Source organism: Megalops cyprinoides, chromosome 6 (genome assembly GCF_013368585.1).
Source record: "Megalops cyprinoides isolate fMegCyp1 chromosome 6, fMegCyp1.pri, whole genome shotgun sequence".
NCBI classification, from domain to species: Eukaryota; Metazoa; Chordata; class Actinopteri; order Elopiformes; family Megalopidae; genus Megalops; species Megalops cyprinoides.
Genome location: NC_050588.1, coordinates 10017747 through 10044279, shown reverse-complemented (window position 1 = coordinate 10044279; position 26533 = coordinate 10017747). Strand labels below are relative to the sequence as shown.

The 26533-nt window shown below is 45.5% G+C and overlaps 1 protein-coding gene across 2 annotated transcripts; it reads left to right on the top strand.

The window, feature by feature from the left end:
* Positions 1–583: 583 nt before the first annotated feature.
* Positions 584–25481, top strand: si:ch1073-15f12.3 (laminin subunit beta-3). Of its 2 annotated transcripts, XM_036530305.1 has the most exons (25): positions 584–662; positions 2136–2191; positions 4077–4181; positions 4474–4522; positions 5088–5242; positions 13207–13321; positions 13739–13812; positions 14125–14316; positions 14886–14949; positions 15478–15665; positions 16228–16348; positions 16829–17017; positions 17555–17710; positions 18175–18368; positions 18672–18768; positions 19035–19398; positions 19814–19974; positions 20355–20566; positions 20775–20978; positions 21996–22140; positions 22405–22612; positions 22993–23134; positions 23703–23879; positions 24379–24544; positions 24666–25481. In XM_036530305.1, the coding sequence occupies exons 4-25, from the start codon at positions 4498–4500 to the stop codon at positions 24800–24802; spliced, it is 3486 nt and encodes a 1161-aa protein (XP_036386198.1). In that variant the 5' UTR covers positions 584–662; positions 2136–2191; positions 4077–4181; positions 4474–4497; the 3' UTR covers positions 24803–25481. The 2 variants fall into 2 exon arrangements, with proteins under 2 accessions (XP_036386198.1, XP_036386199.1); XM_036530306.1 differs by lacking the exons at positions 584–662; positions 2136–2191 and having other exon boundaries at positions 3986–4181.
* The last annotated feature ends 1052 nt before the right edge of the window (positions 25482–26533 follow it).

Sequence of the window (26533 nt, the reverse complement as noted above, 5' to 3'; positions counted from 1 at the left end):
ATTATCTTATGCAGTTAGAACATCTCTCAAGTCGGTGGTTCCTAAATGTGAACGCTATACAGTGGTTAAATACTGAGTGTTATTCTGTGGAGAAAAAAACTAATACAACTTATGAACTGTCAGAACGAGTTAATAGTCTTCGCGTTTCGCGGGGACCAAAATGTGCTACTTGGTGATTTCCTTGTTTGGTTTCCCTGTCGATTGCATACTCACAGCTGGCTCAGGTAAAAATGCCTAAACATGTGCATGTGTAACCGAATCCCTTAATTCTGTCAGCATAAGTTTAGCAATGATGATCTCAACAATCATCAGCAACATTGTATTGACATAGCTATCAACAAGCTATTACTATTGTGGCAATTGTGCTGTAAATGTAAATTCATGTAAATCCAAATCACACTGTCATAGTACACATCATACTGGCGAAGGGGAAACATGTTCGCATACGAACCCCTTGTTACGAGAATGCCAATGTCAGATGGAAGCTCATCGCAAAAGCCTATTACGTCACTCACAATCTTATAAACAAACTTCCCCGAATTGCGCAGCGCACAGCTCCCCTTTCACCTACTCGCGTCACCTACTGTAGAAACTGCCCGCTCAGAACCTGCGCTGAACAGACTGTAAGACTGTCAAAAGGGAACAATGTTAAAACAGTTACAGTAAGTTTTGCCACTTGTTAATATAATGCAAAATTATGATTACTAGGGGAAAAAGTTTAAAATGACACTTTAAATACATACATTTCAGTCTCTAACAGCTATTCAAAAACAATGACTGAACTGTTTGATTTTTTTTAACCATGTTGGCATTTTAGTCTCACGCATCATAAAAAAATGTGATTAACATATTGATTAATTCACGCAAAGTGCGTGTCAGCCACGGCCTACATGAACTCTGCCTTCGAAGCGTCAAAGCAAATATCTCGTCATAGAACATGTGTACTGTTGCCTGCAGAGTACTTTAAACCCCTAATAATCGAGCATGTGTAATTACGATTGTTTATTTGCTTAAGAGACGCTTCAGCCAATTACATGAGTGTGTGGCTGAGCAGCTGTGGTTGAGTTTTTTTTAGCCTAACCTATAGGCTGCAGGTTCAATTCTCAGGTGGGGCACTGCATGCATATATGGACGCATATGTATTCTTCGATTACGCTACTCTGATTTTCCTCAGAAAATAATGCATTGTATAAATGGATCATATTTAAAAATGTCAGCTGGGTAAGCCTTTCTAGAAAAGGATATGTGATACTTTACATTACTTTTTTAATTTACAACTGTCTGCAGGACGGTACTTACTGTACCACTGTAACATGTTTTTACAATAAATAAGTAGTGTATATCACATTACATTCATTTATGGTATGTGAGCTGTTAGCCTCATCCCAAAAAGTCCAAATAATGTGACTGTCCTCACAGCTACCTTCTCCTGTATGACCCTCAGATGGTTTATTTTAGTTAAACCCTTCTCTTCTTCTCTTCTTCTCTGATCGTCCATTCAATCCCTGCAGTGCTGGAGGTGAAGTGTATTGTGGGTATGAGAATGAGTGTAACGTGAGCATTTGCTGTAGAACATTGATCAGTATGAGGAGAGGCCGACCTTGAGTTGTGGATGTGTGGCTTTAATAACCTTGATAGCACAGACCTTTATTAGGTAAAATGTCTTGCAAGGCCATTTGTTTACACAGCCTGCAATACAAATGTTTTTTCTTTATGGATTTCCAACAAGCTACTAATCCCTTGTCAAACAGAAGCACTTATTGGTATCAGGCCTCAGAAAGATAAAAGTGTATTTGAGAAATATTTTCTGTTTTATTAAGTGATTACTGAACTTCCACAGATTTGGATTCGCTGTGGGATATCTAAATATAGGGGCCTTATTTTGATTTCACATTGACTACAACACCAACATTTACTAAAATATATAGGACAAGAGGATACTTAAGTCTTTTAATAGTTTAACTTTCACGCAAGAGTTCAAAGCTGTGGAGCTGACTGGGCTTGGGAGCTCAGAGGAATTTACAATTACTAATTTTCTCTCCACAGTGGAAACAGTGCCAGCACTTTTTGACTTGGTGTTCTGCACGTTTGGTCTCAGTCGGTATGTTATCTAAAGTACATGGTGTGACCCACAGACAAATACTGTGGACCAGCAGATGTGGGAGGGGCCAGGAGGAACATAAATCCTAAAGTGAGTATGCTTAAAATTTCTTCAAGGTTTTTATTTAGTCCCCCAAATACAGGAAGAGGAGGTTGGCTGATCAGAAAAAGTCACAACTGTGTTGCAAAGCAAAAAAACAAGATTATATGAAGAAAATGGTTCCCCTTTATAAAAATAACAAGTATTTAACACCAACTTTTATAAGGAATTACAGTTACACCAGATTGAGCTAAAGCACACTCCTTCAGAGAAAAGAAACACACTTTGAATAAACCAGAATCTCTCACCATGAAGGTCTACCCTGCCCCTCTGTTATCTCCATGGTTACCTGGCAGCGGAAATGAGGGTGTGGCATCAGCAGTCTGCCAGCTGTGAATCACTGAAGACACACCTTTTTACTTTATAGTTAGTCACCGCCACTGCGGAAAAAAACAAGGTGCAACAGAGTAGCCTCAGGCCAAGGATTTTTACACAGCTGTGATTATCAACAGACAGCTGTACATTAATGAAGTAAATATGGCATTTATCACCTGTGCCACACCTTTCTCCGACCTCCTAATCATTGATCATGGTGTAAACACAATAAATGGAAAGGTATTTTCTTATTTAAAGTTTAACTGATTGTAGTCCTTGAGCTCAGCATTACAGTTGTACCAACTGAAATAAACTTCACCATCTCTATCTGAGGACAATACCATGGCTGTAGGGTAAAGTAGAGGCTGGCAAGAGGGATGGTGGGAAATCATGGCCGCTGTAACCAAAGAAAAGAATAAAAATTCCAGCCACTTTATCGTGATAATCCCTTTTCCTGATTTTTGCAGCCCTCAGGGTAAGGTGCGGAGGTTTTTGCTTCTGCAGGTTGGAACTGTGCCTCCAGTTCGTCACTGGTGTGAGTTAACCACAAGCATTCAGAGGCCGCTGAGCAGCAGCACCCAGCTGAGCCCAGATTAGAGTAAGAACTGGGTAAACAGTGTACATTTCCAGATTAAGCTGTCCCGACACCCCACCCCAACAGACATATTCTGTTTTTGTGCTTTTGCTTGGCGGTCAGGCCAGGATAACCATGGCTTCAAGATAAATGGTGTTGCCCACATCTCAGCCGCAGACTCAAACTGTTTTCATTTACGGTTGACTGAGTGCTCTCCAGCCTGTTCAGTCACTGTTCTTTGGTTCTGTATTCTCCACAGTGAGTCTCCAAAAATCACAATTGATTGGCCAAGGCACTTTTCATTACATTTTGCTTTCCTTCTTATTCGCTTTGAATTATTAGCACTATTTTAGTAATTTACCATATTCAAAGTGATCTGTGAAAATGAGTCACTAAGCCATGATGGCCATCCTTTTTGATTCTGTTGATGTCCTCCTTGCTTTATGTCTGTTCATTTAATATTTATGTATAGATATACTCCTATTGCAACTGTCTCCTGTTGCACTGACAAGACAGTGATGGGTGTTTGTCATATGTTAAATCATAGCTATTTTGTGTTTTCAGGGGAAAACTACTTTATAAAACAGCACATAAACACACCACAGCATATGTTACTAGATCTAAATGATACTAGCAGTTTCCTTTATGTGTTGCATAATCACTGCGCACACAAACTTTCCCTTTTTCCTGTTGAGACAGGTCAGTCCATTGCTTTTGCGTCTATTGAAAAGCCTGTTCTGATGATAACTGGTCGTTTGGTTCAGAGAATCATTTTATATTTTGTCTCCCTTTGGGAAGGGAAAGAAAGGGTCTTTCTTTAGGGATGGGGGACGGTGAAGGACGTAAAGATTTGAACAGTAGTGTGAAATTCTCTCTGTTGTGTGGATGACCTCAAGCATGATTTGATTCATGCCTGTGCGGGTGTGGCGGTGGGTCGGAAGGGCGCGGCCGTCTGCCGTGCTTCTGACACACTCTGTATCACTTCAGGCCAGGTGAGGCTGTGCCTATATAGGAACAGGAAGCTGGAAACAAGGCTTTAGAATATACCTGAACTTCAAACGCCATACAACTCAAAAAGCGCACCCGCAACTGGTAAGTTCACAGCACAGTACAGCTTCTTCTCTGTGTCAGCGTCTTATCTTAACCGTACATTTATCTTACCACGTGCGTGAATTTACTACTCCAGCCAAAGTATTTATGGCTGTTTACTGTGGTATTGACTGCCTAGCTTGTATTTTGTTTATCATTGCTTTGAGTTATTATAGCCTTTTTGTTCTTGCATTGTATTTTTGTTCTTTGTTATTATATTTGGAAACCTGAATTAAATATACAATGAGCATATTTTTTGAAGTTAAATATTTTGTCTTTTACTCTCTCTTTGCAGGTAATTACATAGGAATACACCAAAATGTGGATATTGTTCCAAATAGCAGGTATGTATTATTGATTGCTCTCATTTGAAATTTTTTCCTATCCAGAGAGTATTTAAAATTCAAGCTGAATTAAAGCTATTCAAACTTTGGTAAGGTTTGCCCATTCCTCTTAATATTATAAAAATACATTTGTTACTTTTTTTTGCTCATACATATTTTGTAAGGAAAGAAAAAAGTAACACACTATTAAGGTTGTCACTAAAAGTTAGGGGGCAAACTGTATTGCAGGTAGATAAAATCTTAGATGGAATCTTATGGAGTAAAAAAGTTTCGTTTTATTCAGTGGAGACAAGCTTCACAAAGAGGCTTCTCTGCCTCATCGTCATTCACATGTACGTCCCTGGAAGACCACTCTGAATTGTCATATAATTCGAACCATTGTGGGGAAACTCAACATTTCAAACTCCGGACCATAAGCTAACATGGTGAAGACGCCCCAAAACGGACTTTCCTGCCTGTGAACTGTTCCTGGATCATTGAACGGGTCGAGCTCCCAGTACGCTGTGTGCTTACATTGTGTTGCCCTGGACTCTGTGGTTTTGACACCTGGTTTTCCGTTCCACAGCCCTGGCTGCTCTTTCCACCGCCCAGCAGGACTGCTCACGGGGGGCCTGCTACCCCCAGCCCGGTGACCTGCTCCTAGGCCGGGACAGCCAACTCCACGCCTCCTCCACCTGCGGACTGACTGGGACTGAGGTCTTCTGTACACCCTTAGGAGAGGTAAGAACCTGCCACCAGCTACAAGGCTGAAGCCTCTCTGTGTGTGTGATGGTTTGATTGGTGTTCTAAGGTTATGAGAGCGGGTAGTGTTTTCTGTGCATGTGTTGGGGCAGCACTATGGTGTTGAGTTGAGAAGGGGGGCATGTAATCTAAATGTTGCCGGTTCAGCTCCCAAGGGGACCTTTGGGTTTAGAACTTCATCCGAATTTCCTCAGTATAAATGGTTAACGTGTAAGAACGATGAGCTGTGTAAATTGTTCTGAATAAGAACGTCTGCTAAGCCAAGCCTAATGTAAACTTGTGTTCAGTTACAGCAGTGTGGTATAGTGGTAAGGTACAGGGCTTGTCACCAGAGGTTACTGGTTCCATTACAGTGATGTGATAGAAGTCACGTAGATTATAGAAGGTCATGTAGCTGATCATTCCTGCACTGTTTGAAAATATGTTGGATAAATGATGTTTACAGACCGTTTTTAAACGATGTTGTCTTAATGGTGGTTGTGAAAAAGCTCGGTGAAAAAGACAGACAGACAGACAGTGGAGTGTGGGCCATCTGGGCTCAGCATGTTGCTCTCTATACCTACTGCCCATGGCAGAGAGGAGGAGGAGGAATAGGAGGAGGAGGAGGGGAGGGAAGGTCGTCTGATTTGTGAAATTGTCTGGATTTTATGCCAGAGTCACCGTGCGCCAGATGTTGCAACCGCTCTCTCGCAGCGCAGTGGGGGTATAGCCATGGAAGGCACCAGTAAAAGCGAGAATTCAGAAAAAAAATGGATTGAAAGGTTGAAAGAGATAGAAAAAGGGAAAGAGACAGCACTCGCAAACAACTTATGCATACAACAATATCCACCTGATATGTACCACCAACAAAGTCCCACACAATGTTTTTAGTGATGATCGAAAATTTCTAGAAGCACAAGTACTTGATGAACACTTTACAGCTTCTACATTGCTGAAGTAGATATGTAGATGTGCCTTTGTGTTACAATCTAGTATTTGCAATTTGTGATGTGGCAATGGTATCTCTCCATCTTTTAAGATTCGAGCATGTATTAGAATTGAAATGCTTTCATTCATTCTCATACGCTTAAATTGTATAATATGAAGTATCAATACTTGACGATGGTTTATACCCTCCTTAGGCAAGTAGACTGAATTTGCAAAGGCCTGGAGGGGCTCAGCTTGCTATGTAAGTGGAGTGGTTTCCCCTGTATATCAAGTAAAGGGTGTTCCTCTCCCTCTTTAGTGTCTCCTCTCTGATATCATCTATGCAAAATAAGACTCATCTTGTATAGTCTTGCTTTTCAACCACAGGGAAACACTCTGTACTTGAGGTTGTCTAATTACAGTTCCCAGCACCTGTTTACTGGAGCGAGACATGAGTCTTTTGAGTCTAATGTGGGAAAGAACATTTAACAGTTTTAACATGCAAATATGAAACACTATGGTCAATGACATCACTGCCATCACTGTTTTGATTTTTTTTATTGGTTTTTTTTTATTGATTTTATTTTTAGTTAAAAGTCTTCTTTTTACATTTTCTTTATTCTTACATTCTATTATTTACATATATACATGTCATATTACACCTAACAAAATGTACAAGGTTGTTATTTCCGTGCTGACAGTTCTGGACATTAAATCAAAACTTACTGAATATGATCATGGGCACATGTAAGTTGATTCATATCCCATGTTGGAATTTCAGTTTAATTTCATTATGTTAGAGTCACATGAAAAAATACGGGTAGAACAGGAGGAAAATGTTAGAATATAACCAGAAAAAGTACAAATGGATTTTTAAAATGTATTTATTTTTATTTACCATATCCCTATACACTATGATTTTCTGAAAGGGAAAACATAAAGTGCTTCTGCACACCACAGAAAGCCACATTATATTTCTGCAGTTTTCTGTGTAGTGATTCTCATTCATTCTTGTAAAAAATGTTGCTGAAAGCCAAAGACAGAATTTGTTTGTTCTAATACACTGCGTTCCCGTAACATCTCACTGATGATCAAAACGTAAATCACTCCACTTTGCTGAGTCATATAAATTTGCCTCCAGGTCACATGTCTTTGACTGTCAGTGTTTCTAGGTTGCTAAGTAAAGACTAAAATATTGTGGCCGTCTCGACATGTAGCATCAGGCAGTATGTACCATCGCTATCGCTTTCTCTTCATGCCAACGATCCTCCCCTCTTTGCGGCCAGACTCACAGACTGCGTCATCTCCTTTATAATGGCTTTTACTCATGTCAGCTACACTGTTATATCTGTACTTCTGTAGTGCGATTTCAAACACTTTGATAACTTTCCCAATGAACCAGTACTTAGTTTTCTGTCGTGGGTAATGTGGTTGTGCACAAATGACCATTCTGAGCTAATACTGAAACAGTACGGCCCAAAACATTTTTATTTAGTTGAAAATTTGCTGTGAAAAATTGAAAATTTGAAAATTTTTACAACATCCCTATGTAAATGACTCAAGCACTAGTCATACATTTCTAGTCATACATATCTTAGACTCATCTCAGTGATGGAAGCCAAGCTGAGCTGTCTATTACCTGTGCTTTGAAGTCTAGACCACTGTAATCTTAGGTACTCTCGAGTGTTCGTCCCACATGCAATGGTAATTACAGACTGTCTAAATATGTTACAATAAGCAGTTGGCCAGTCTTAGCACCCGTATGTTGATGAGATGAAATCAACATGGGGAATAAAGTGAAACCTGTGAAAGTTCTCATCTATTGCAATACTTTTCCCCACAACTGGGCCAGGGGAGAATGGCCACTGTGACAGCGGACGTAATGTGTTCATAAGTGCAACAGATTCATCAATCAGTGTGAATTGAACATGAATTTAACATGAATTTTCCTTCATAGCCATGTAGTCCTACATATCACTCATACACATTTAAGTTATGTTTCTGCAATCCCGCTAGTCTTAAAGGATGGCAAATGATGGCAGCACTTATACTCAGTGTTATATTGAACACAGTGAGCTTATGGTTCATGACATAACAGAGGCGGAATCACCATAGACCAAGCTGTAAAATGTGTATGTGCTGCCACCTCCCCAACATAAACACAAGCACACCCACCACTATGGGTTTACTCACACACAGTGACCTGATATGAAGAAAATACTGGATGTAATAATGCCCAGACTAATAGACAAACCCAGGATGCATGGCAAAGCAGACAGTGTGGGGGTAAAGTCCACAGAATATTTTACACAAGACTGACCCGTGGCAGTACAGCCGGTAAACTTTATACCACTTGGTCAGCAGCCAGCCTTCAGCTACCGGATAACTGGAAGGCACTCCGGGGAGCTGAAGTAATATCTTGCAACAGAAGTGACTCTGGAGAACAGAGCGGCAATTCTGCCGTCAAGGTCATTGCGCGACCGTCAGTGTTGGAAGCTGAGCCGATACAATTAGCCTGAATACGCTGTGTGACCACGTCTAGATAAGCAAAAATGACAGAGCAACTGAAAAGCATAGATGGAAATGATTGAATGCAACATTAATAGTGTGTGCTGTATGGTGTGCAACATGTATGGTGGCTACCCATAGAAGAAGAGCGAGGAATGGCCACTATGCAATGATCTTGAGTCTGGAAAGATGACTGGCGCATTTCGGCGGCGTTTGCGATACTTGGAGTGGGCGCTGAGGCAGATGGCACACCCACATTTGCGAACTGGCAGCCAAGTGTCCCTGGCTGCCCTTGACCCACCGTTTGGCTCACTGCAAATTGCCGGACGGGCCAACATGGCCACAGGCCTTTCCCATCAGCCCCTTTGGAAGCACCAATCAGGAGCCTGATAGGCAAGGCTCGTCCCCATTCCCCTGGGAGACAAGAGTGCTTAAACAGCAAAAAAGCCAGACCCAGTGCCAAGCCTACTCAGGGTTTCTGAGTGATGCATGGGCCTTTCTGACATGACCCACAGTGGCCGCGAAGTGGCCCCCATTCCATGTGAGTCTCACCCCTGGGATTTATTACCAGGAGAAGTAAATCTGGCATTGATCACCTCATCTCTGCACATGGTGAATGTGGTGTTGGTTATAGTATCCAAGGATCTAAGAAGTGTCACTTGAACAATGTGCTCCAATTGAGCTGGTCAAAGAAAAATGTCAAAATTATGTTTACATTTTTATTACGATTCTTTAAATGATTGAGGAAAATGCTAACAAAGATAGAGAAAAAACTGCTCAGAGTGAGATAGATGACAAATACAGTGCTGTTCTTGAGCTGCAGGAAGTGTGGAACGTAAACTAGCTGGAGGAAGCCTCATGAACTCAAGTGATGTATCTGACATTGACACTCTTATAACTGATATGATCTCTGTTGCTCCATACTCTAGGTTAGTCCGTGTAAGCAGTGAATTCAGAATACAACCTGATCACAAATTGAAGATATCTTGAACGTATTTTCAGCGTTGTGAGCAGCACTGTCACAATCCATCCCATCAGCTAAAATACTTCATATTATAAATATTCAAAAAAACCCAAAATGCTATATCGAAACAACCATCAAGACTTGTCGAGGCATGCGGTCTACCAAGTGGCACGTTTGGTGTCAGCAGATTCAACACTGAGGCTTTCACAGTGCTGATTGTTATAAAACGTGAATGCTTTGTCTATTTAAACATGGCAGACAAAACATGAACAATCTGGGTGGCAGGGTTGCTCTCAGAACAATCTAATAGATGGAATGGAAATAAATTTGCTGCAGAAGGGAATCTGCACACTCCACCCATTTCCAATGCATACAGTAACATACCTCACAGGCGGGTACATATTTACTCATATCAATGAAGACTCTTAAATTGGCCTGGATTTATTGCACTTTTTAGTGGTAAGGATGTCTGATTGTTATTAGTACTCTGATTCAAATGAGTGTGCGTGTTCCTTGCCTCACATTTGAAACCTGATGTTTTCAGTCCTGTTTTTTAACCTGTGTTCATGGGCCAGTCAGCCAGACAGGGTCTCCCAGCAGTGCTGCTGCCCATGTTCAGGCTGCGTGCCTGCCTGCTCCTCACGTCTGCTGCTCCCGAGCTGGGACCAGCTGGATCCAGCCCACCTCGCTCCCTGCCAGAACCCTTAACATTGACTGCGTTGCACAACTGATAAGGGGGGAGGGGGGTGTTGAAATGGTGGACAAACTCCTCTTGGCCACCGGTTCAGATTTCTGCTGGATTTTGGCTGCCCTTTCCCTTGTCCCCCGTCCAGAGTCGGGGCTCAGGGTCGCGAGCTAAAGCAGCCGAGCCGGATGCGTCCCGAGGTGGGGGTCCAGAGCCGAACACGCAGGGACTCTCCAGGGAGGTGGTCCCACCACCACTCTGGCTGTTTTTCTGTTTTGAAAATTTCTGCTGGGTTTTGAGGTCTTTACTGTGACACACGTTTTAAATGTTAACTGAAGAGGTGCAGCTGACACAGGGAGTTTCACATACCAGATCCCATGTATGTAATGATGTTCATGAGAGGCATTTTATGTGACAAGATTCTGGCAGTGAATACTACGCGCCTATATTGCTCCTCTCATTGGCCTACCCCATAGGACTTTTTAAAAAAGATTTGCAGCCCCTTCCCTTCCGCTATGTATCAGGCCATCTAACACACAGTTCCTTACAATCTCCTGTCACTGGAACAATGTTAAACGTTTTGTCACCATATTCGTGCAGCATTGTGAAAGTGTTATGTGGCTGTGGGCCAGAGCTACAGAAAAATTATTCAGTTTTTTGTATTATTATTATGGGACACTTTATATCTCTATTCTCTATTCTCTAAAATCTATATCTCATTTTTCACCATACCTCTAAACATAGTGGCACCAACTGTGTGCGGAAACTTTTCCCCTTTTTCCATCTCTGTTAGCAAAACTCACCTCTCCCACTCTGAGCGTAGCTCAGTTCTGTTTCATTTAAAGACAGGTGTACGCATTTTGAGAATATGTGATGATGAGTGGTGCTGATATAAGTGTTTATTATGGACCGATGGGATGGCAGAGAGTCATATATTATAGAGTAACAGCTGTCTCCCTGGCAGCGCTTGGATCACTGTGACTCCAGAGCTTTCCATGTACAAAGCCCAGTGCTGCCTGTGGTTTTTTTTCCTGTCGCTCCCGTGTCCCATTCCTGCACAAAACTGACTGGTTGCAAATGGGCTTTCCACTGCTTCTCTCATGTTCAGTTTACAGCCAAAGATCAGCAGTATCTGCAAAGCCCTATGCCCACTCAAAACCGATGCTCAGCTCTGAACAGTGGATTCTTCAGACCGTAGTTTTATCAAAGCAACACTTTTCTTAAACTTTATCTTACATAGTCTGTTTATACTGTATGTCAGCTTTAGGGTCATGTGTGAAATTATTTGCTTATTTGCTGATTATTCCTTGTGGGGAAGTGGAGTAATGGACAACTTACCTTCAGCTGAATTTTGAAATCATATTTGTGTGTGTGGAAGGGTAGAGGTAAATTTAGCAGTGATTTTCTCTGCCTTGCAGCAGTCCTAACCTCCATGTAGGATCAGTGGCTGATCTTTCCTCCAATCACCAGTACCCCCCCCCCCCCCCCCACAGCCCCACCCACCCTTACCCTGCGCCCCCTCACCGGGGATCAGTGCCACGTTTTCTGATCTGACTGTGCAACCTGACTAGGCTGAAACCCAAGCCAGCCATGAGTCACCCAGCCAGGCTCTCTGCTGGCACGCCGCACGTAGCACTCCCGGGGGGTGGGGGGATGAGTGCACGGGTCTTACACAAAGCCCTTCCTGTCAACCGCCACTGTGTGGGTGTTTTGAGACGTCGTCACGGCTACTATACGTGGTCAAAACATGTGAAATGTCAAACTTCCCCAGGAAATTACTCTACAGGGCTTGACCAATACGCCAGCAGTGCGTAAAATTCTGATGTGCTGTCACAGTTTATGCTGTGCTGTTCGTCTATCCTTGGGTAACATCAGCGCGCTACACAGTTTTTGTTGTGTTCTTTATGTCCTCCTGAAATTGCTTACTCAAGTTTTGTGGGATTTGACTAGTGCCCAGGTGTGATTTATCTGGCTGGGTTTACGCCATACCGGCTGTGTGATGTATGCAAACCTGAAGAGGAAGGCCTCTCTTGACGGCTTCTGTTGATAACCACCTAAAGAGAGGTTTGATAGCATATAAGGAGAAGGGGGTCAGACACATGGGCAGGATGTGGGATGAGTTTTGCTGTCTGTCAGCTTTGCACAATGACCCCCGAAGGACAAATTCATTTCTGTGCTTGCATTTGCTTGGTGTGTGTTTATGTTGGGTAGCTGCCAAATTTATGCTGTATTCCAGCGCAGTGGAATCTCCCAGGTTCTTACTGGTGTGCCATTGCGTGTTATGTACCCTTTTGCTCTGTGTCCCAATAATTAGTTTTATACCTTAGCATTCATGTCTATATTTTATGTTGAGGATGTTTTTTATGGGTCCAGTCTCAAGCTACATTGTTAAAGATGTGTAAATATCTAGATGGGATTCAATTTCACCAGATTTTACTAATTTATGTTTCACTTCAACTTCATTGGGTAAAGTAGCTCCAGGGGTCTGTGTTTTGTGAAATTCCTGCTGAATTTCCATAATTCAACAGCATCTGTTGATATTTTGCCTCACCAATGCCACTCATTGTCTCTGCATGACGTTGCACCTTATTAAATAGTGGTAACACTCCTGCAATGCCATCCAGATATAGGGACTTGTTTTGTTTCATACTACAGAAACCAATTAGTTATGGCCCACTCATCGTCAGACAAGCAGACAAGGCTGCAATTATCATAGACATAAAGGGCTCCCAGCCAAAGTTCATACCATAAAGCTAATGTACTTTCTATGGGGAGTTTACAAATAGATAATAGTGGCTTGTCTGCATCAGAACCTGTAAAACCCTGATATTACTGTCATCTTGTGTGACTGATGCCCCCCTCTCTCCCTCTCTCCCACAGTGGAGGATGAAATGCTGCCCATGTGATTCACGGAACCCTAACGCACGGAACGCCCACACTCTCCAGAACGTCCTCTCCACCGCTGGGCCCGACAGGTGGTGGCAGTCCAGGAAAAGTGAGCAGACATTTTGGTTTCTGTGAAACACTGGAGCCCAAACACTCCAGAAACCCTCTATCTCTCCCTCACACCACTTTGTACCCCTCATTGGCCTTTTTAACATTTCATATGTCTAGTCGATTGATACCCTCACTATGTGGGTGTCTGTGATACAAGTTCTTCAGCTAGATGTAGTAAGGCATTTTGGCTGAATAGATACAGTAGCTTGTAGCTCATTTTGGAAAAATGGAAGAGTGCATGGGAACTACAACGATGTGTTCTGTAAGAATTTGAATGGAACAAAATGGGTGATCTTTTAATTGAGGAAAAGGCTTGACTTGTGCAGTGCAAGTTAAGGAGGTTAACAAGTAAAGGGGAAAGGATTCAGATGTTAATGATGCCCCTTCTCTGTCTCTCTGCTGTTTTCTCCTCCAGATGTTAATCCGGTTAGCGTGCAGCTGGACCTACAGCACACATTCCAGTTGGACACCCTGGTTGTGACATTCAAGGTAAAACTCACTTGATGGAAGGATGCCATGAAAATCCATATAAATATCATGTTCCCAAATTATAATCCTGAACATGTCCTTTCAATGTGTTATTACATCAATGATTTCTTTTATAATGGTTGTTGACACAGATTTACACATTGGCTACTAACTCATATTGGCTACTCATACAAATTTTAGGGACTTTCCAGGTGTATGATCATGCATAATGTTCCAGCAGGTGCAGGCTCTGGTGACCCAGACCACCACTTTACAGACAAACCCAGCTTTCTCTCCTGAGTATAACAGCACCCCCCTGTTTTTTGTTCACAGGGACCACGCCCCACCGCCCTGGTGATTGAGCGATCCACAGACTTCGGACACACCTGGGAGCCAGCCCTCTACATGGCCTCCGACTGCCAATCGACCTTCCCCCACGTCAGCACTTCCCTGCCCCAAAACCTTGAGGGAACCTACTGCCACCCGCTGCCATCCATCACCACCAACCCATATCTGGACCAGACTGTAAGTGCAGCAGCTAACCCTTTAACTCTGCCCTGTCTGCAGTACATTTACATTCACGTTTAGTCGCTCAAAGCAAAGGGTACTGAAGTCACATGACCAGGGATGTAACTAAATCCTCTCTAGTGGGTCCAGCTCTTCTGACCACTTCTGCAACAGAGCAGTATTTACTCCTCATTTGGGTTGCTCTGACCCCCTCAGCATTGCCAATGCAGCTACATGGTCAGAGCCAATCACTGTCCTCTGTGTGACCATGCAAAGAGTGGTTTATTTTCCTCAAGATGTTCCTCACAGTTCCACTCAGTGCCACATTGTGAGCACGCCACCCTGTCTATGATCGTTCTCACAAACTAGAATCATCCATCGGCACTTACAAATATTTTAACTGAGGCTCTTCTTAACAGATGAAGTGCACAATTTCTTTATTACACTAACATTACTGTTGATTGATTTTGTATAGTCTGATTGTAACTGGATGTCCAGTATAAATAACTGCTAATGAATGTTTCCGTCCAGCCTTTAATTGTAAATTTCCCAGTACATGCTAATTGCTTCTCATCTCTCCCTCTTAGATCCATTTCAGTCCCTTGCGCCAGTTTGCCTCAGTGGACACCTCCCAGAGCCGGAAGATCGAGGGTAAGGTGTTCTATTTAATGTGTTCCATCCCCTCATGTGGGGACTGTTTTTTGTTGTTAACCTGATCTATAAGTTACCTAATTGAATTAGTCAGCTGTTTGACTTAAGGGCACAGGTACCATATCTTTGTTTGACCCTAAGAGAGTACAGATATAAAGATCGTTCAGTGGAATTACATCCCTAAAGAATCAGGCTGTTGCATCTCTGTTCTAAACATTTGATCGTTAGGGGTTTCACATTGTTGACAGTCCATCTGTTAGTATATTGAGTCATTGAGTGGTAATTTGTTTAGCGGGAAAATTACTGATCTCATGAGTGGTGCTTAAACCCCAAGGTGGGTGGAGCTACCCTGTGCTATTAGCAACAGAACTGACTCTGAATAGAAAGTCCCTGGCGTAGTCCATACAAGTCAGTGATTGTACGCAAGTACGCAAATCAGTGAATGACAGTACATGGTAGCTCCACCCATTATGGGGCTCCTGTAGCCTCGTTTAACCGCTAACTAAACGGGTCTGTTTAACCCCACAGCGCTGTCTGACTACACCAACCTCCGGGTGAACCTCACCCAGCTGGCGGATGTGTCCCGCCTGCCTGGCCGCTCCCCCAGCCTCTTCTACGCCATCAGGGAGATGCAGGTGCTGGGCTCCTGCTTCTGCCACGGCCACGCCAACCGCTGCCTGCCAGACACCTCTGACAACCAGCTGCCCTACACACAGGTAACACCCACGGGCCACCGGGGGACGCTCATGAGCTACAGACAGGGAGTGCATTCATGGGGGGCTAGTAATGTCGCGCACTGAGGCAATGGACAGGGGAGAGTGAGGGGTCCCACATACAGTGCTGGGATATATGGAGGCATGTCACAGTCATCTATAATGTAACAGACCTGTACATGTTATTTATAACATACTAGACAACTTGTCACAGTGATTTTAATCTGACAGAGCCACTGCCACCATTAGGTTATTGTTATGACACAATATTGCATTTAAAAAGTTAAAAACCCAGCTGCATGCCCCGAGACCCCAACAGTGTGTTTTCTTTTAGTGATATTTTTCGAATGTTTATGCAAATGAATATGGTGGATAAAGGCAAGAACTATTTATGTAACAACTTATGTAACTGTGATCTAAAACCGGAGTATAAAGTATAAATCGTATAAAGCAGCCAGCTGGGCTTGTTTGTAACAGAACTCTACCCCCTTTGTGTGTGTGTGTGTGTGTGTCTGTGTGTGTGTGTCTGTGTGTGTGTGTGCGTGTGTGTGTGTGCGCGGAGCAGGTGAACACTGTGTGTGAGTGCCAGCACAACACTGCGGGAGTGAACTGTGAACGCTGCGCGGACCTGTACAACGACCTGCCCTGGAGGCCCGCCGAGGAGGGCCAAACGCACACCTGCAAACGTATGCACTTCCCTGGGCCACCATTCCCTCCTGTATCCCACAATGCTTTTCTCCATCGCACTCAGCACACATGCACATGCAGATACAGAGGCAAATGGTCTTACCGGAGGCACTCACTCCCTGGGGGAATCTGGGGGTTGAGCACACAGTCAAACAGGGTTAGATAAAAGTGATTATTCTTCATTAGATTGGATATTACATATTTTTAACACTCCAGGTGCCCCTATGCTATTTGCCTGAATAAAAATCTTCAGATTCATAATAATTCTAAAATTTAGAAATAGATTTTCTAGACATTCTACAATATAGAAATATACAGATTAAACTATGAAAAAGTTAATATATTGACTTCAGTGCAGCACAAAGGAAGAAGGAAACAAAGGCAGAAACCATTTTGTTGATTTAACAATTGATGCACGGCCTACACTTGTGAATTCTGTTGTTTGAACCTTCTGTCTCTCCATGTGGCGCCCTCTGCAGGTTGCGAGTGTAACAACCACGCCCAGAGCTGCAGGTTTGACCCCGTGCTGTTTGAGTCCAGCGGGCGGGTGAGTGGGGGCGTGTGTGAGGGGTGCCAGCACCACACCACCGGGCCCCGCTGCGACCGCTGCGCCCCCAACTTCTACCGCAACCCCAGGAGCACCATCGACCGCCCGGACGCCTGCCTGCGTGAGTGCCCTCTGTCCATGCTCCCTCAAGCTAAAAAAGACTATAGGGTCTTTATTTTTCACTTCATCCATTTATTATTACTGTAGCATTTTTAAAGGAAAAAGTACAAAATCATTGCCTAAACAGTAAGCAATGTATTCAAGAAGTATGTGTCCAAAATGGATTTGATAGGTTAGATGTGCTTTGTAATACAGATGTGCGTGATGAACACAATAGTACAGTTATAGGTTGCAGGTAAAGGTAATGGTCATACCGGACACACAGGACACATGGTGGGATGTTTGAAGTCGGTGCAAAGCCCTTTGCCTGGGTGCCTACTTCACCCTGCTGCCCAAGCACAGGCACTCTCAGGGGGCTCAGAAGGGCCCTCACTGAGCCCCCGAACTGGGGGTGGATGGGTGTTGGTTTGGTTATAGATCTAATGGGAGTGAATGTAATGTAACAGGAGTGAATGTGATGTAACTGGAGTGAATGTGATGTAACTGGATGAATGTATCATATTTGATGTTGACGTCGTCCCGTTTGTGCCCTACACAGGCTGCCAGTGCAACGTGGTGGGGGCTGAGGGTGGCGCCGAGTGCGACCCGGACACGGGGGCATGCCGCTGCAAGGCCAACGTGGAGGGCCCGCACTGCGACCGCTGCAAGAGTGGATACTACGGCCTGAGCGCCGCCAACCCCCTGGGCTGCACCAGTGAGTGACCTTTCACCCCTCCCCACACGGTCATCACACATCACATTTTCAGATATTGGATATTTACAGCGCTGTGTGCTTGAAATGTTATCGGTCTCATCCGTTCTCTTGGATGGCTTTATTATTAACAATGCAGATGAACCTACTTAGTGAAACATCTCAGATTGGATCTGACTTATCGGTCTTAAGGTCCAGAGTCTAATTTACCATTCAGAGATAAGAGGTGTTTGGTCTTTATTCATTTTGATTGTAAAATATTTCACATTTTAATTGTCCCTCAGATACTACACCATGGCTGTGTAACTGCGGGACTCTTATAGTACATTAGTACATAGTACTGGAGGAACAGGAACTGTATGTGTACTTAAATAACATTTGCCATTGAAAAAATGTAGGTTGCTCCATATTGCCGCTAAGTGTCCCCCCCCCCACCTTATTTTCACATTTTGTGTGTGTGTGTCTAGAGTGCTCCTGCAATTCAGAGGGCTCCCTGTCGAACTCCTGTGACCCTGTGACCGGCCAGTGCCCCTGTCGCCCCAATGTCCAGGGGCTTTCCTGCGACCGCTGCGCCCCCAACTACTGGAACCCCTTCTCTCCCCGTGGCTGCGAGCCCTGCAACTGTGACCTGACCAACTCCCTCAGCCAAACCTGCGACCAGGTAGGCCCCTGTCTCCCCTGGCCCTGTCCGTGTTCTGCCCTGCATGGCCTCAGGAGGAAGTGCTGCTGGTTTCTGCTTCCAGGAGAACTAGAGCTTTTGTCTAGGCTGAGGGAAACATTGTGAATGAGCCACATAGCAATGAGGTGCCATTTCATTTGTTTTAGCCACAGCCAGTGGTGACTTACTGTCGTTGCAGGATCTACCAATGGGCTGGCTGTGAGCTGTTCGATGTGTATGATGTGTGCGTTTTGGGTGTTTCCCTGTGTTGCGGCTGACTCTGTTGGTGCTTTTTTTTTCCGCTAGACGACCGGTCAGTGTCAGTGTCGACCAGGATTTGGGGGACGGACCTGCAGCGGATGCCCTGAAAACACTTACGGTGACCCACGCAGAGTTTGCCGGCGTACGTATACACCCCTACATCCCCCCTGTGTGACTCCTCCCTCTGTGCCTCTCACTGAGAGCAGATCTTTCAAACCAGAAACCACAGACACACAGGAAATGATAATGATAACAATTCTGGTTAGCAGTGCAGTTATTTTACCCTCATTAGCTCCAGGCTTATCAATATATTGAAGCTGACCTGGACAATGCCATTTTCATCTTCTTTTTGACCTTGTGACGTGAGATGTGAGTTAAAAGTTCTTTGTCTCCCCCTTGTGTCCATAGCTTGTAAATGCGAGCGCAGTGGCACGGCGAGCTGTGACAAGCGGACAGGAGAGTGCCAGTGTCTGCCGGGCGTGACGGGCTCCCGCTGCGACTCCTGCGCCCGCGGGCACTGCAACAGCTACCCCAACTGCCCCATCTGCCCCTCCTGCTTCTTCACCCTGGACCGCCAGATCCAGGACCTCACCCTCAGCCTGGAACGACTTCAAGCCCGTGCCTCCGCCCTGCCCGGCACCGCCGAACTGGACCTGGGCCCCCGCATCCGGGCCCTGGAGGCCAGCCTCACTCAGATCCGGGATGTCCTGCCCCTTCCAGTCCCATCCTCCAGCCTGATCACGGAGGCCCTGGAAGAGATGCGCAGGCTCAGGTGAGACCCTCGAACAACCGCCTTTACTACGGTCACAGAATTGTCCATTTGTGCTGAAGGGGGAGATGCTACTAAAGTGCAGAAATGTACAGCCTCTGAGGTGAAGCTACACATTTTAAGTATACTGAAAGGACAATGAAGGTATAAATATGACAGAGATTAGATAGAATAAGAGCTTGTCTAAGTATGCAGCTCATGCGCTCGGCACACTCAGCTCACAACATTCACCCAGCTTCACGTACTAATACCTATACCTTTTTTGAAGGGAATTTGTCTGAAACGAATTAAGTATATACAAATGTACAATAGTAATTTTTTTGCTGAGTACCCTTTGATGAAGTATTTGCACTGATGCTGTATGCTGAGTGTAAGATGCAGAGAGCACAGATGACTTACATATCCTCCCTCCCTCCAGGGAGCAGGCCAACGGACTGAACCCAGAACCTTTCACTCCGGGTCAGCTGCCTGCGCTGATCAGGCAGCTTGCTGATCTCAGCGCCCAGCTGCAGGGCCTCAACGAGGAGTACCACGCCAAGCGAGCCAGCCTGACAAACGTCGTGACCTCTGACTTTAAAGGTGAGGGTTTGCCCGGGACTGCCCCAAGGCAGAGCCCGCTCGGGTCGCCTCTCTTCTGCACTTTCCTCAAACTCTCATCCTGCTCGTTATTTTCTACCTTTGTCTTTTTTCTTGTTAAATTGCTTTTCAACAGAGCTTGCAAAACTCTGACATTTCAGCATGTGCGGTTCATGCAGCGTAATGTTTCATACACCGTAACGAAAAAAGTTATAGCACTCATTTTAAGGGTGTCAGAGTGCCTATTCCTTACCTCTTTAAAAATAGAGAAAGTTGCCATTAAAGAATACATGCTAGTGTCGTAAGTTGTGTAGGTAAGCGATAAGTGATAAGCATTACCCACGCCTCAGTGTTGACCTGTCCCGCTCGGCTTGCCCCCGCAGGTGCCTACTCCACCATCCAGAAGGCGTACCGGGATTCGACGGACGCGGTGAAGGGCGCGGAGGCCACCCGGCCCGTGCTGGAGCGGTCCGAGGAGGCCCGGGGCGACGCGCTCACTTTGCAAGGAACGGTCCAGCTGGCCAACACCAGGGACCTGGACAGCCTGGACTACCGGCTGGCCTCCCAACCCGACCTCACCCCCGCCGCAGTGCAGGTGAGTCCCGCCCTCGCCCCGCCCACCCATGTTCAGATAGATGGTGGTCTTGGTAGACCAGAGCTGAGCAAATCAGTGCACTATAATCTTGGCCCCATCTACTGTGGCAGAGTGCTGTGCAGCTTCTGAATGAGTGAGCCGCAGTGCACTTGGACCATAGATCGGCCATGGACTGTAAATTGACCACCGATGGATTATATTGTTGCAGGTATGCGGAAGCACTCGCTCCACCCCCTGCACTCCTCTGAAGTGTGACGGACAGCTGTGCCCCGCCCCTGGGGCCGCCTCCTGTGTAGAGGGCAGGAGCTGCGTGGGAGCATTGCCCCTTGGGAACAAGGCCCTGGCAGACACCGAGGAGGTCAAAGCCAGGCTGCAGGAGCTCAACGACAAGATCACAGGGGCTGCGACACAGGTACGGCACATTGCTACATGGGAATGGTACAGCACTGCATGGTAATAGAGCATGGCACAGAGCAGCATCACAGATCACTGCTTACCACCACAAAGACACAGTGCAGTGCTGCTTGCCACAGTCAACCATAGTATGATGGTACAATACAAAACACTTTGTCAGGCTCAGAACCACAAAGTTAGAGCGCGCTTACAACACAGTACCACAGCACGCTACTGCAGAGATACAAGACTGTGATTCCTCACAGCACCAACCCAGAGCGGCGCCACGATGTAATTGACAACAGGGGTGGGTGTCACCTGCTCTGTTCAGCCAGTGTGGCTTGTGTGTTGTCTGGGCTTGTGGGGCGACAGTGGCTCAGGAGATAGAGCAGTCGACTGGGGATTGGAAGTTCCCTGGTTCGAATCTGGCTTATCCTGGCAAAGTGTCGAAGTGTCCTTGAGCAAGACACTGAACCCCCAACAGCTCCCAGTGGCCAGTTGGTAAGCCTGTATAGCAGCCTCTGCCACTAGTAGGTAGATGTGAGGCATATAACTGTAAAGTGCTTTGAGTACTCAAATGAGTAGAAAAGCGCTATATAAATGCAGTCCATTTGTTCAGGTGTATTAACGTAAAAGTATCTATTGGCGGGCAAGTCTGCCAACAGAGTTGTGAGTGAAGAAGAGTGCACTGATTGCCTTCGGTATGATGGCATAGGGGTTAGGGCAGCAAACATCCACCCAGTACATTATGGGCTCAAATCCACACAGGTGCAAGCTTTAGGGGGGCAGTGTGGCATAGAGGAAAGGAGCAGGGCTTGTAATTGAAAGGTTGCTGGTTCAATTCCCTGCTGGGGCACTGCTGCTGTACCCTTGGGCTAGGTACCTAACACAGAAATGCCTCAATAAATGTCCAGCTGTGTAAATGGATAGTGTGTCTGCTAAATGCAAATAACATAATGCATAAATTTTTGAATAAGTAGTTGATTGCTTTTTAGAAGGTAAATGATGCTTATCCCCTCCTCCCTTTATTTCACAGATCCAAGAGACACAGGACTCTGCCAATCACGTGAGGCTGACCGCAGATAATCTGGCCAATCAGACTAAACAGGCTCGGAATGAACTTGAGTCAGACTTGGAGGACATCCGGGGGTTTGTCCAGAAGCTGAGGAAATTCCTGCAAGGTACACTGTTAGTGCACACCATAAGTGTGTGTGTGTGTGTGTGTGTGTGTGTGTGTGTGTGTGTGTGTGCGTGCGCGTTTGTTTGTAGAGACCGCATGGCTTGTGTGTGCGTGTTTGTTTGTGGAGACTGACTGGCTTGTGTGTGCGTTTGTTTGTGGAGACTCAGTGGCTTGTGTGTGCGTTTGTTTGTGGAGACTCAGTGGCTTGTGTGTGCTTTTGTTTGTGGAGACTGAATGCCCTGTGTGTGTGTATGCGTCTGTGCAGATCCCACCGTTGACCCGTCCGAGATCCAGAAGGTGGCTGAGGGGGTCCTGAACACCAAACTGCCCCTCAGCCTGGCCACCCTCAAGAGGAAGATCCAGGAAATGCGTGAGCTGGCGGCTGGCCTGCCCGACAGCACGCGCCTCCTGGCCAGCACCACTCCACAGCTTGACCTGGCCCGCCGGCTCTTAGAGGAGGCCCAGAACGCCAGGTACTGCAACTGCCCAACCTGATCCAGCACATCCACTCTCAGCCTGAACACTGAAACAGTCCAGAACTGACACAGATTCTACAGTGCTTTATGTACTGGTAAAACCCAGGGTGTGAAAAAAACAGAATGACTGTGTGTGCTCTTGATTGTAAAGATGAGCTGTGTCTCAGTATCATGTCAGTCATCTTACTGTTGTCATGCTGATGTTGCTAAGGTCTGTGTGTGTGTGTGTGTGTGTGGCTGCGATCGTTGCATTTGGGCAACATTGGTCTGGTGTTGTATTAATTGACCTTATTGGTCTGACACTAAACTAATGTCGGTGTGACGTTGGCCTAACGTTTGCCTTTTGACGCCCTAACGTTGCTGTGCGCGCGCCACAGGGACACGGCTCTGGGAGTGAAGGACAGAGTCGACGGCCTGCTGGGCGACCTGAGCAGCGCAGAGACCTCCGTCGAGGACGCCGAGTCCAAGATCCAGGAAAGCCTGGGCATCGTGGATACCATCAACAGCAACATCAAAGAGGTGAGGCAGTAAAGGCCGCACACACGTGTCACTAACCGCCCAGCTGACCCTCCCTTGCAGCTCACGACCCAAGTTAAACACAGAGTGCAGATCACAGCATCTAAAGATGCAGTGAGTGGGAACCGGACCACGCTTGGCCGTCGGCAGGCTTGGTCTGGTGGCATGCAAGACATTGCGAGAGCTGTCCTTCCTTTCTTCTTCTAGCGTGCCTCTTTGTTCCCCTCCCTCGTCCATTCCTTCATTTTCTCTTTCACTCACATCCTGTTCTTCTCAGGGCCTTTCTCCCACTCTTGCCTCTTCTCACAATGTCTTTCCCTCTCTCTCTTCCACTCCCTCTTTCTCTTCCTTTCTTTCTTACTTTCATTTCTCTCTTCACATCGATGATCCAATATTCAAACTTTATGTTTTGTCAGCATGTCGCAATGTGCAATGCTGCTGAAGCTGGCTTTCAAAAGGGCGATATCTTACGCAGTTAACAAAATCGTCAATATATTGGTATAACAGTAGAGCAATAACTACCAATAATATTGTAAGTATAACATATTTTATATATATTTTATTTTCCCAGACTACAGCTCAGCTCGGCCCTGCCCAGAAAGCTCTGGAGGGAGTGGCAGACCTGACAGCCGCCATGCGGCCGCAGCTGGATGATCTGAAGGCTCTGGTGGAGAGCAGCGGCCTGCTGGCCGAACAGGCCCAGGATGACGCAGTTGCTGCCAAGGAGAAGGCAGATGCAGCAGCCAAGGTGAGCCAATCAGAGGGCCAATTCCCCCCCCCAAGGGTGGTGTCTCAAATGAGTGGTTGGAGACATTGATTATATCAATCAGGTCTTAATGACTTAAGCTTCACAGCAGGTTTTTATGCCAGTAAAAGAGAATGTGTACAGCAAAAAAGTATAGCAAATGCCTGGCTTCTTCCATAAAAAGCTATAATTGGGTAAAGAAAGAAAAACCATGTAAATATCCATTTTTTCCCATGTACGACAATGTCAGTGCTCCTAAATAGGCACTTCATCCATAAAAGACCTGCAATATGTACCTGAAAAATGCCATAACTCAGTACCAAGGAAATGGGTGCACCCAACAGAATCAAGTATCAAACAAAACTAAAATTCATGTTTTCACCCTGAGCTATTCTTTGTGCTTTTTAATGGGATGGTATGGATGATACAGTGAATATTGCCTACATGCCATTGAATACGCTCTGCAGTCCTTACACTCAATAATGTGTGTGTTTGTGTGCAGGGCCTGGAGGCTGTAGAGGACCAGCTGGAGCTCCTGAAGCAGAAGGCGAAGGAGTCCAGTGGCAGGGGGGACGGCGCAGGCTCCCCCGGGGACAGAGTGCAGCACCTGCAGGAGGAGGCGGGCACTCTCATACAGGATACCGTGGACATGATGAGGAGACTGACAGGTACGACACATGGTGGCAGCAGGCCGCCGAGCATCATGGGAGACGGGCAGGGTAGCTCGGTCTCTCCCATCGGTTTTAGGCATTTGACCCCGCCTGTTGACGCCTCTTCTCCTGTCCCCAGGTGTGGAGGAGTCCCTGCAGCTGATGTCAGACCAGCTGGAGCAGAAGTCTCAGAGGATGACCGGCCTGGACGAGAGGCTGCTGACCATCCTGAACGACATTCGCCAGAGGGGCGAGCGCCTGGCAGCTTGCACCTGAGCAAGCAATACCCTGTGCTTCACGCGGCTGACCCTGGATCAGTGATCAGCATAGTGCAGTTCATTTAACCGTCTGACCGCTGATGAAGGATCAGTTGAGGGAACAAGGGAGTGGTCTGGAATGTACCACAGCTCTAGAGACCCAGTTATACAGCAAACCTTTATTTATTGGTTATTTATAATTTATCTCTGTTTCTACCTGAGGAGTGTGCATCGTCCTGTCCTGGAGACATAAAATTCAACAATTTTCCAAGGCCTCTGTCACAAGATTAGTATGGACGAGAGTTAAAGTTATCAAATCAAACAATAATAGCAGTAGCTGACCTAGCTATGCCTCAGACACGTTCTGGACCTGCAGCTTCAAGGTTGGATTTGAATATATATCATTAGGTATTAATGAAGCCAGGTATCCCATGGGTCACAGCTACTGAATGAAATATGACTCCAAATTCAGGACTGACATATCTCCAGTACTGAACTTTACAACACTCCTGGCCTAATTTGGCACAAAAAACTTCAACATGTTGTGATGCCAGTCAAAGTCACAGAGGGTAGAGGTGATAGACTGATGACAGATGTTTATCTGATGGTGATATGTTAGACTTTTTGGCATTTTATAGTCTTATCATTGAATCAGTCTTCTAAGCGTTCACTTCTCAGCCTGTGTCCAAACTTGTCAAAAGCTCTCCAATAAAGCATTTTTTTCATGACAGCTATCTTGCATCATTGTTATTTCGGCTGCGTGAACTTAGTATTTAATCTTGGTCCTGCTGATCCCACGAGGCGTATGTCTGCATGAAGTGTTCCCGACAGTCATGCACGTGACGCGTGACCCACTACTTAAAGGCTTTCGAGCGCGCTTAAGAGGATTGTGTGAGTGAATCAGGCCGTCGCATGGAACTGGGCCAGTGGCGCAGCGCGCCCTCATGCACAATACAAACACTCTTAATCCCTAATTCCCAATGACCACAACAACAAGGTTCTGTATATTCTGCTTTTTATTGGTCACACGGACAAAATAAGCAAAAATAATAATAATAAGCATGGACACAACTGTCGTTGTCATTTGCATGATATGAAGACAATCACATGGTCATCATAGCAGCGGCGCTAGAACACCTGTGGAAGCTCCTCAGCACACGAGAGGCGTAGCAATCTCCGAGACAGCATCACACACAAGGTGGACAACTATCTCTCTAAGAAGCGTGAGCATTTGCGGGTTGGCAAGCTTTACCAAGTTTGGTAGCGCCTGCAAGCACGGCAGCATTCTGACAAACTGGATACAATTTGCGCAATAACTGTATGCATAGAACAGTCATGAAATAAGTTTGCGATATAAAAATATAACTTAACACCACCAGTCCCACCAAGAGCCGCTTTGTGAAACCAGACCAAATACCCAACCACCTGGACATCAGATCATATCTGTGCTCACTTTGCAAGCTTAGCGTAGCTTTCAGTATCTCATTACCGCCAAGCTGACATGCAGCAGGCAATTCCTGTATTGCTGTGCTAATTACAGACATAATGAATACATTATTGTCTGCCCCTGCACATCAAATCTCTTTCAGGAACAAAGAAGCGGCATATTGAAGACTCAAAATACAGCTCACAACACAGAAATTACATTCAGTTGTGTCTTCCCAAGAGCATGCTTGAATTAAACCACTTGAACGATACCACACAGAAAAGCGTGTCACAGCGTTATGTTACGTTAATGCCTTTCCTGCTC

What these genes read in the sequence shown, in the direction of transcription:
- si:ch1073-15f12.3 (XM_036530305.1), top strand. Translation starts at nt 4,498, where the DNA reads ATGTGGATATTGTTCCAAATAGCAG. An exon ending in CGTGACCTCTGACTTTAAAG is followed by an intron (nt 19,975 to 20,354) that starts GTGAGGGTTTGC and finishes TTGCCCCCGCAG; the next exon opens with GTGCCTACTCCACCATCCAG. An exon ending in GAGGAGGCCCAGAACGCCAG is followed by an intron (nt 22,613 to 22,992) that starts GTACTGCAACTG and finishes CGCGCGCCACAG; the next exon opens with GGACACGGCTCTGGGAGTGA.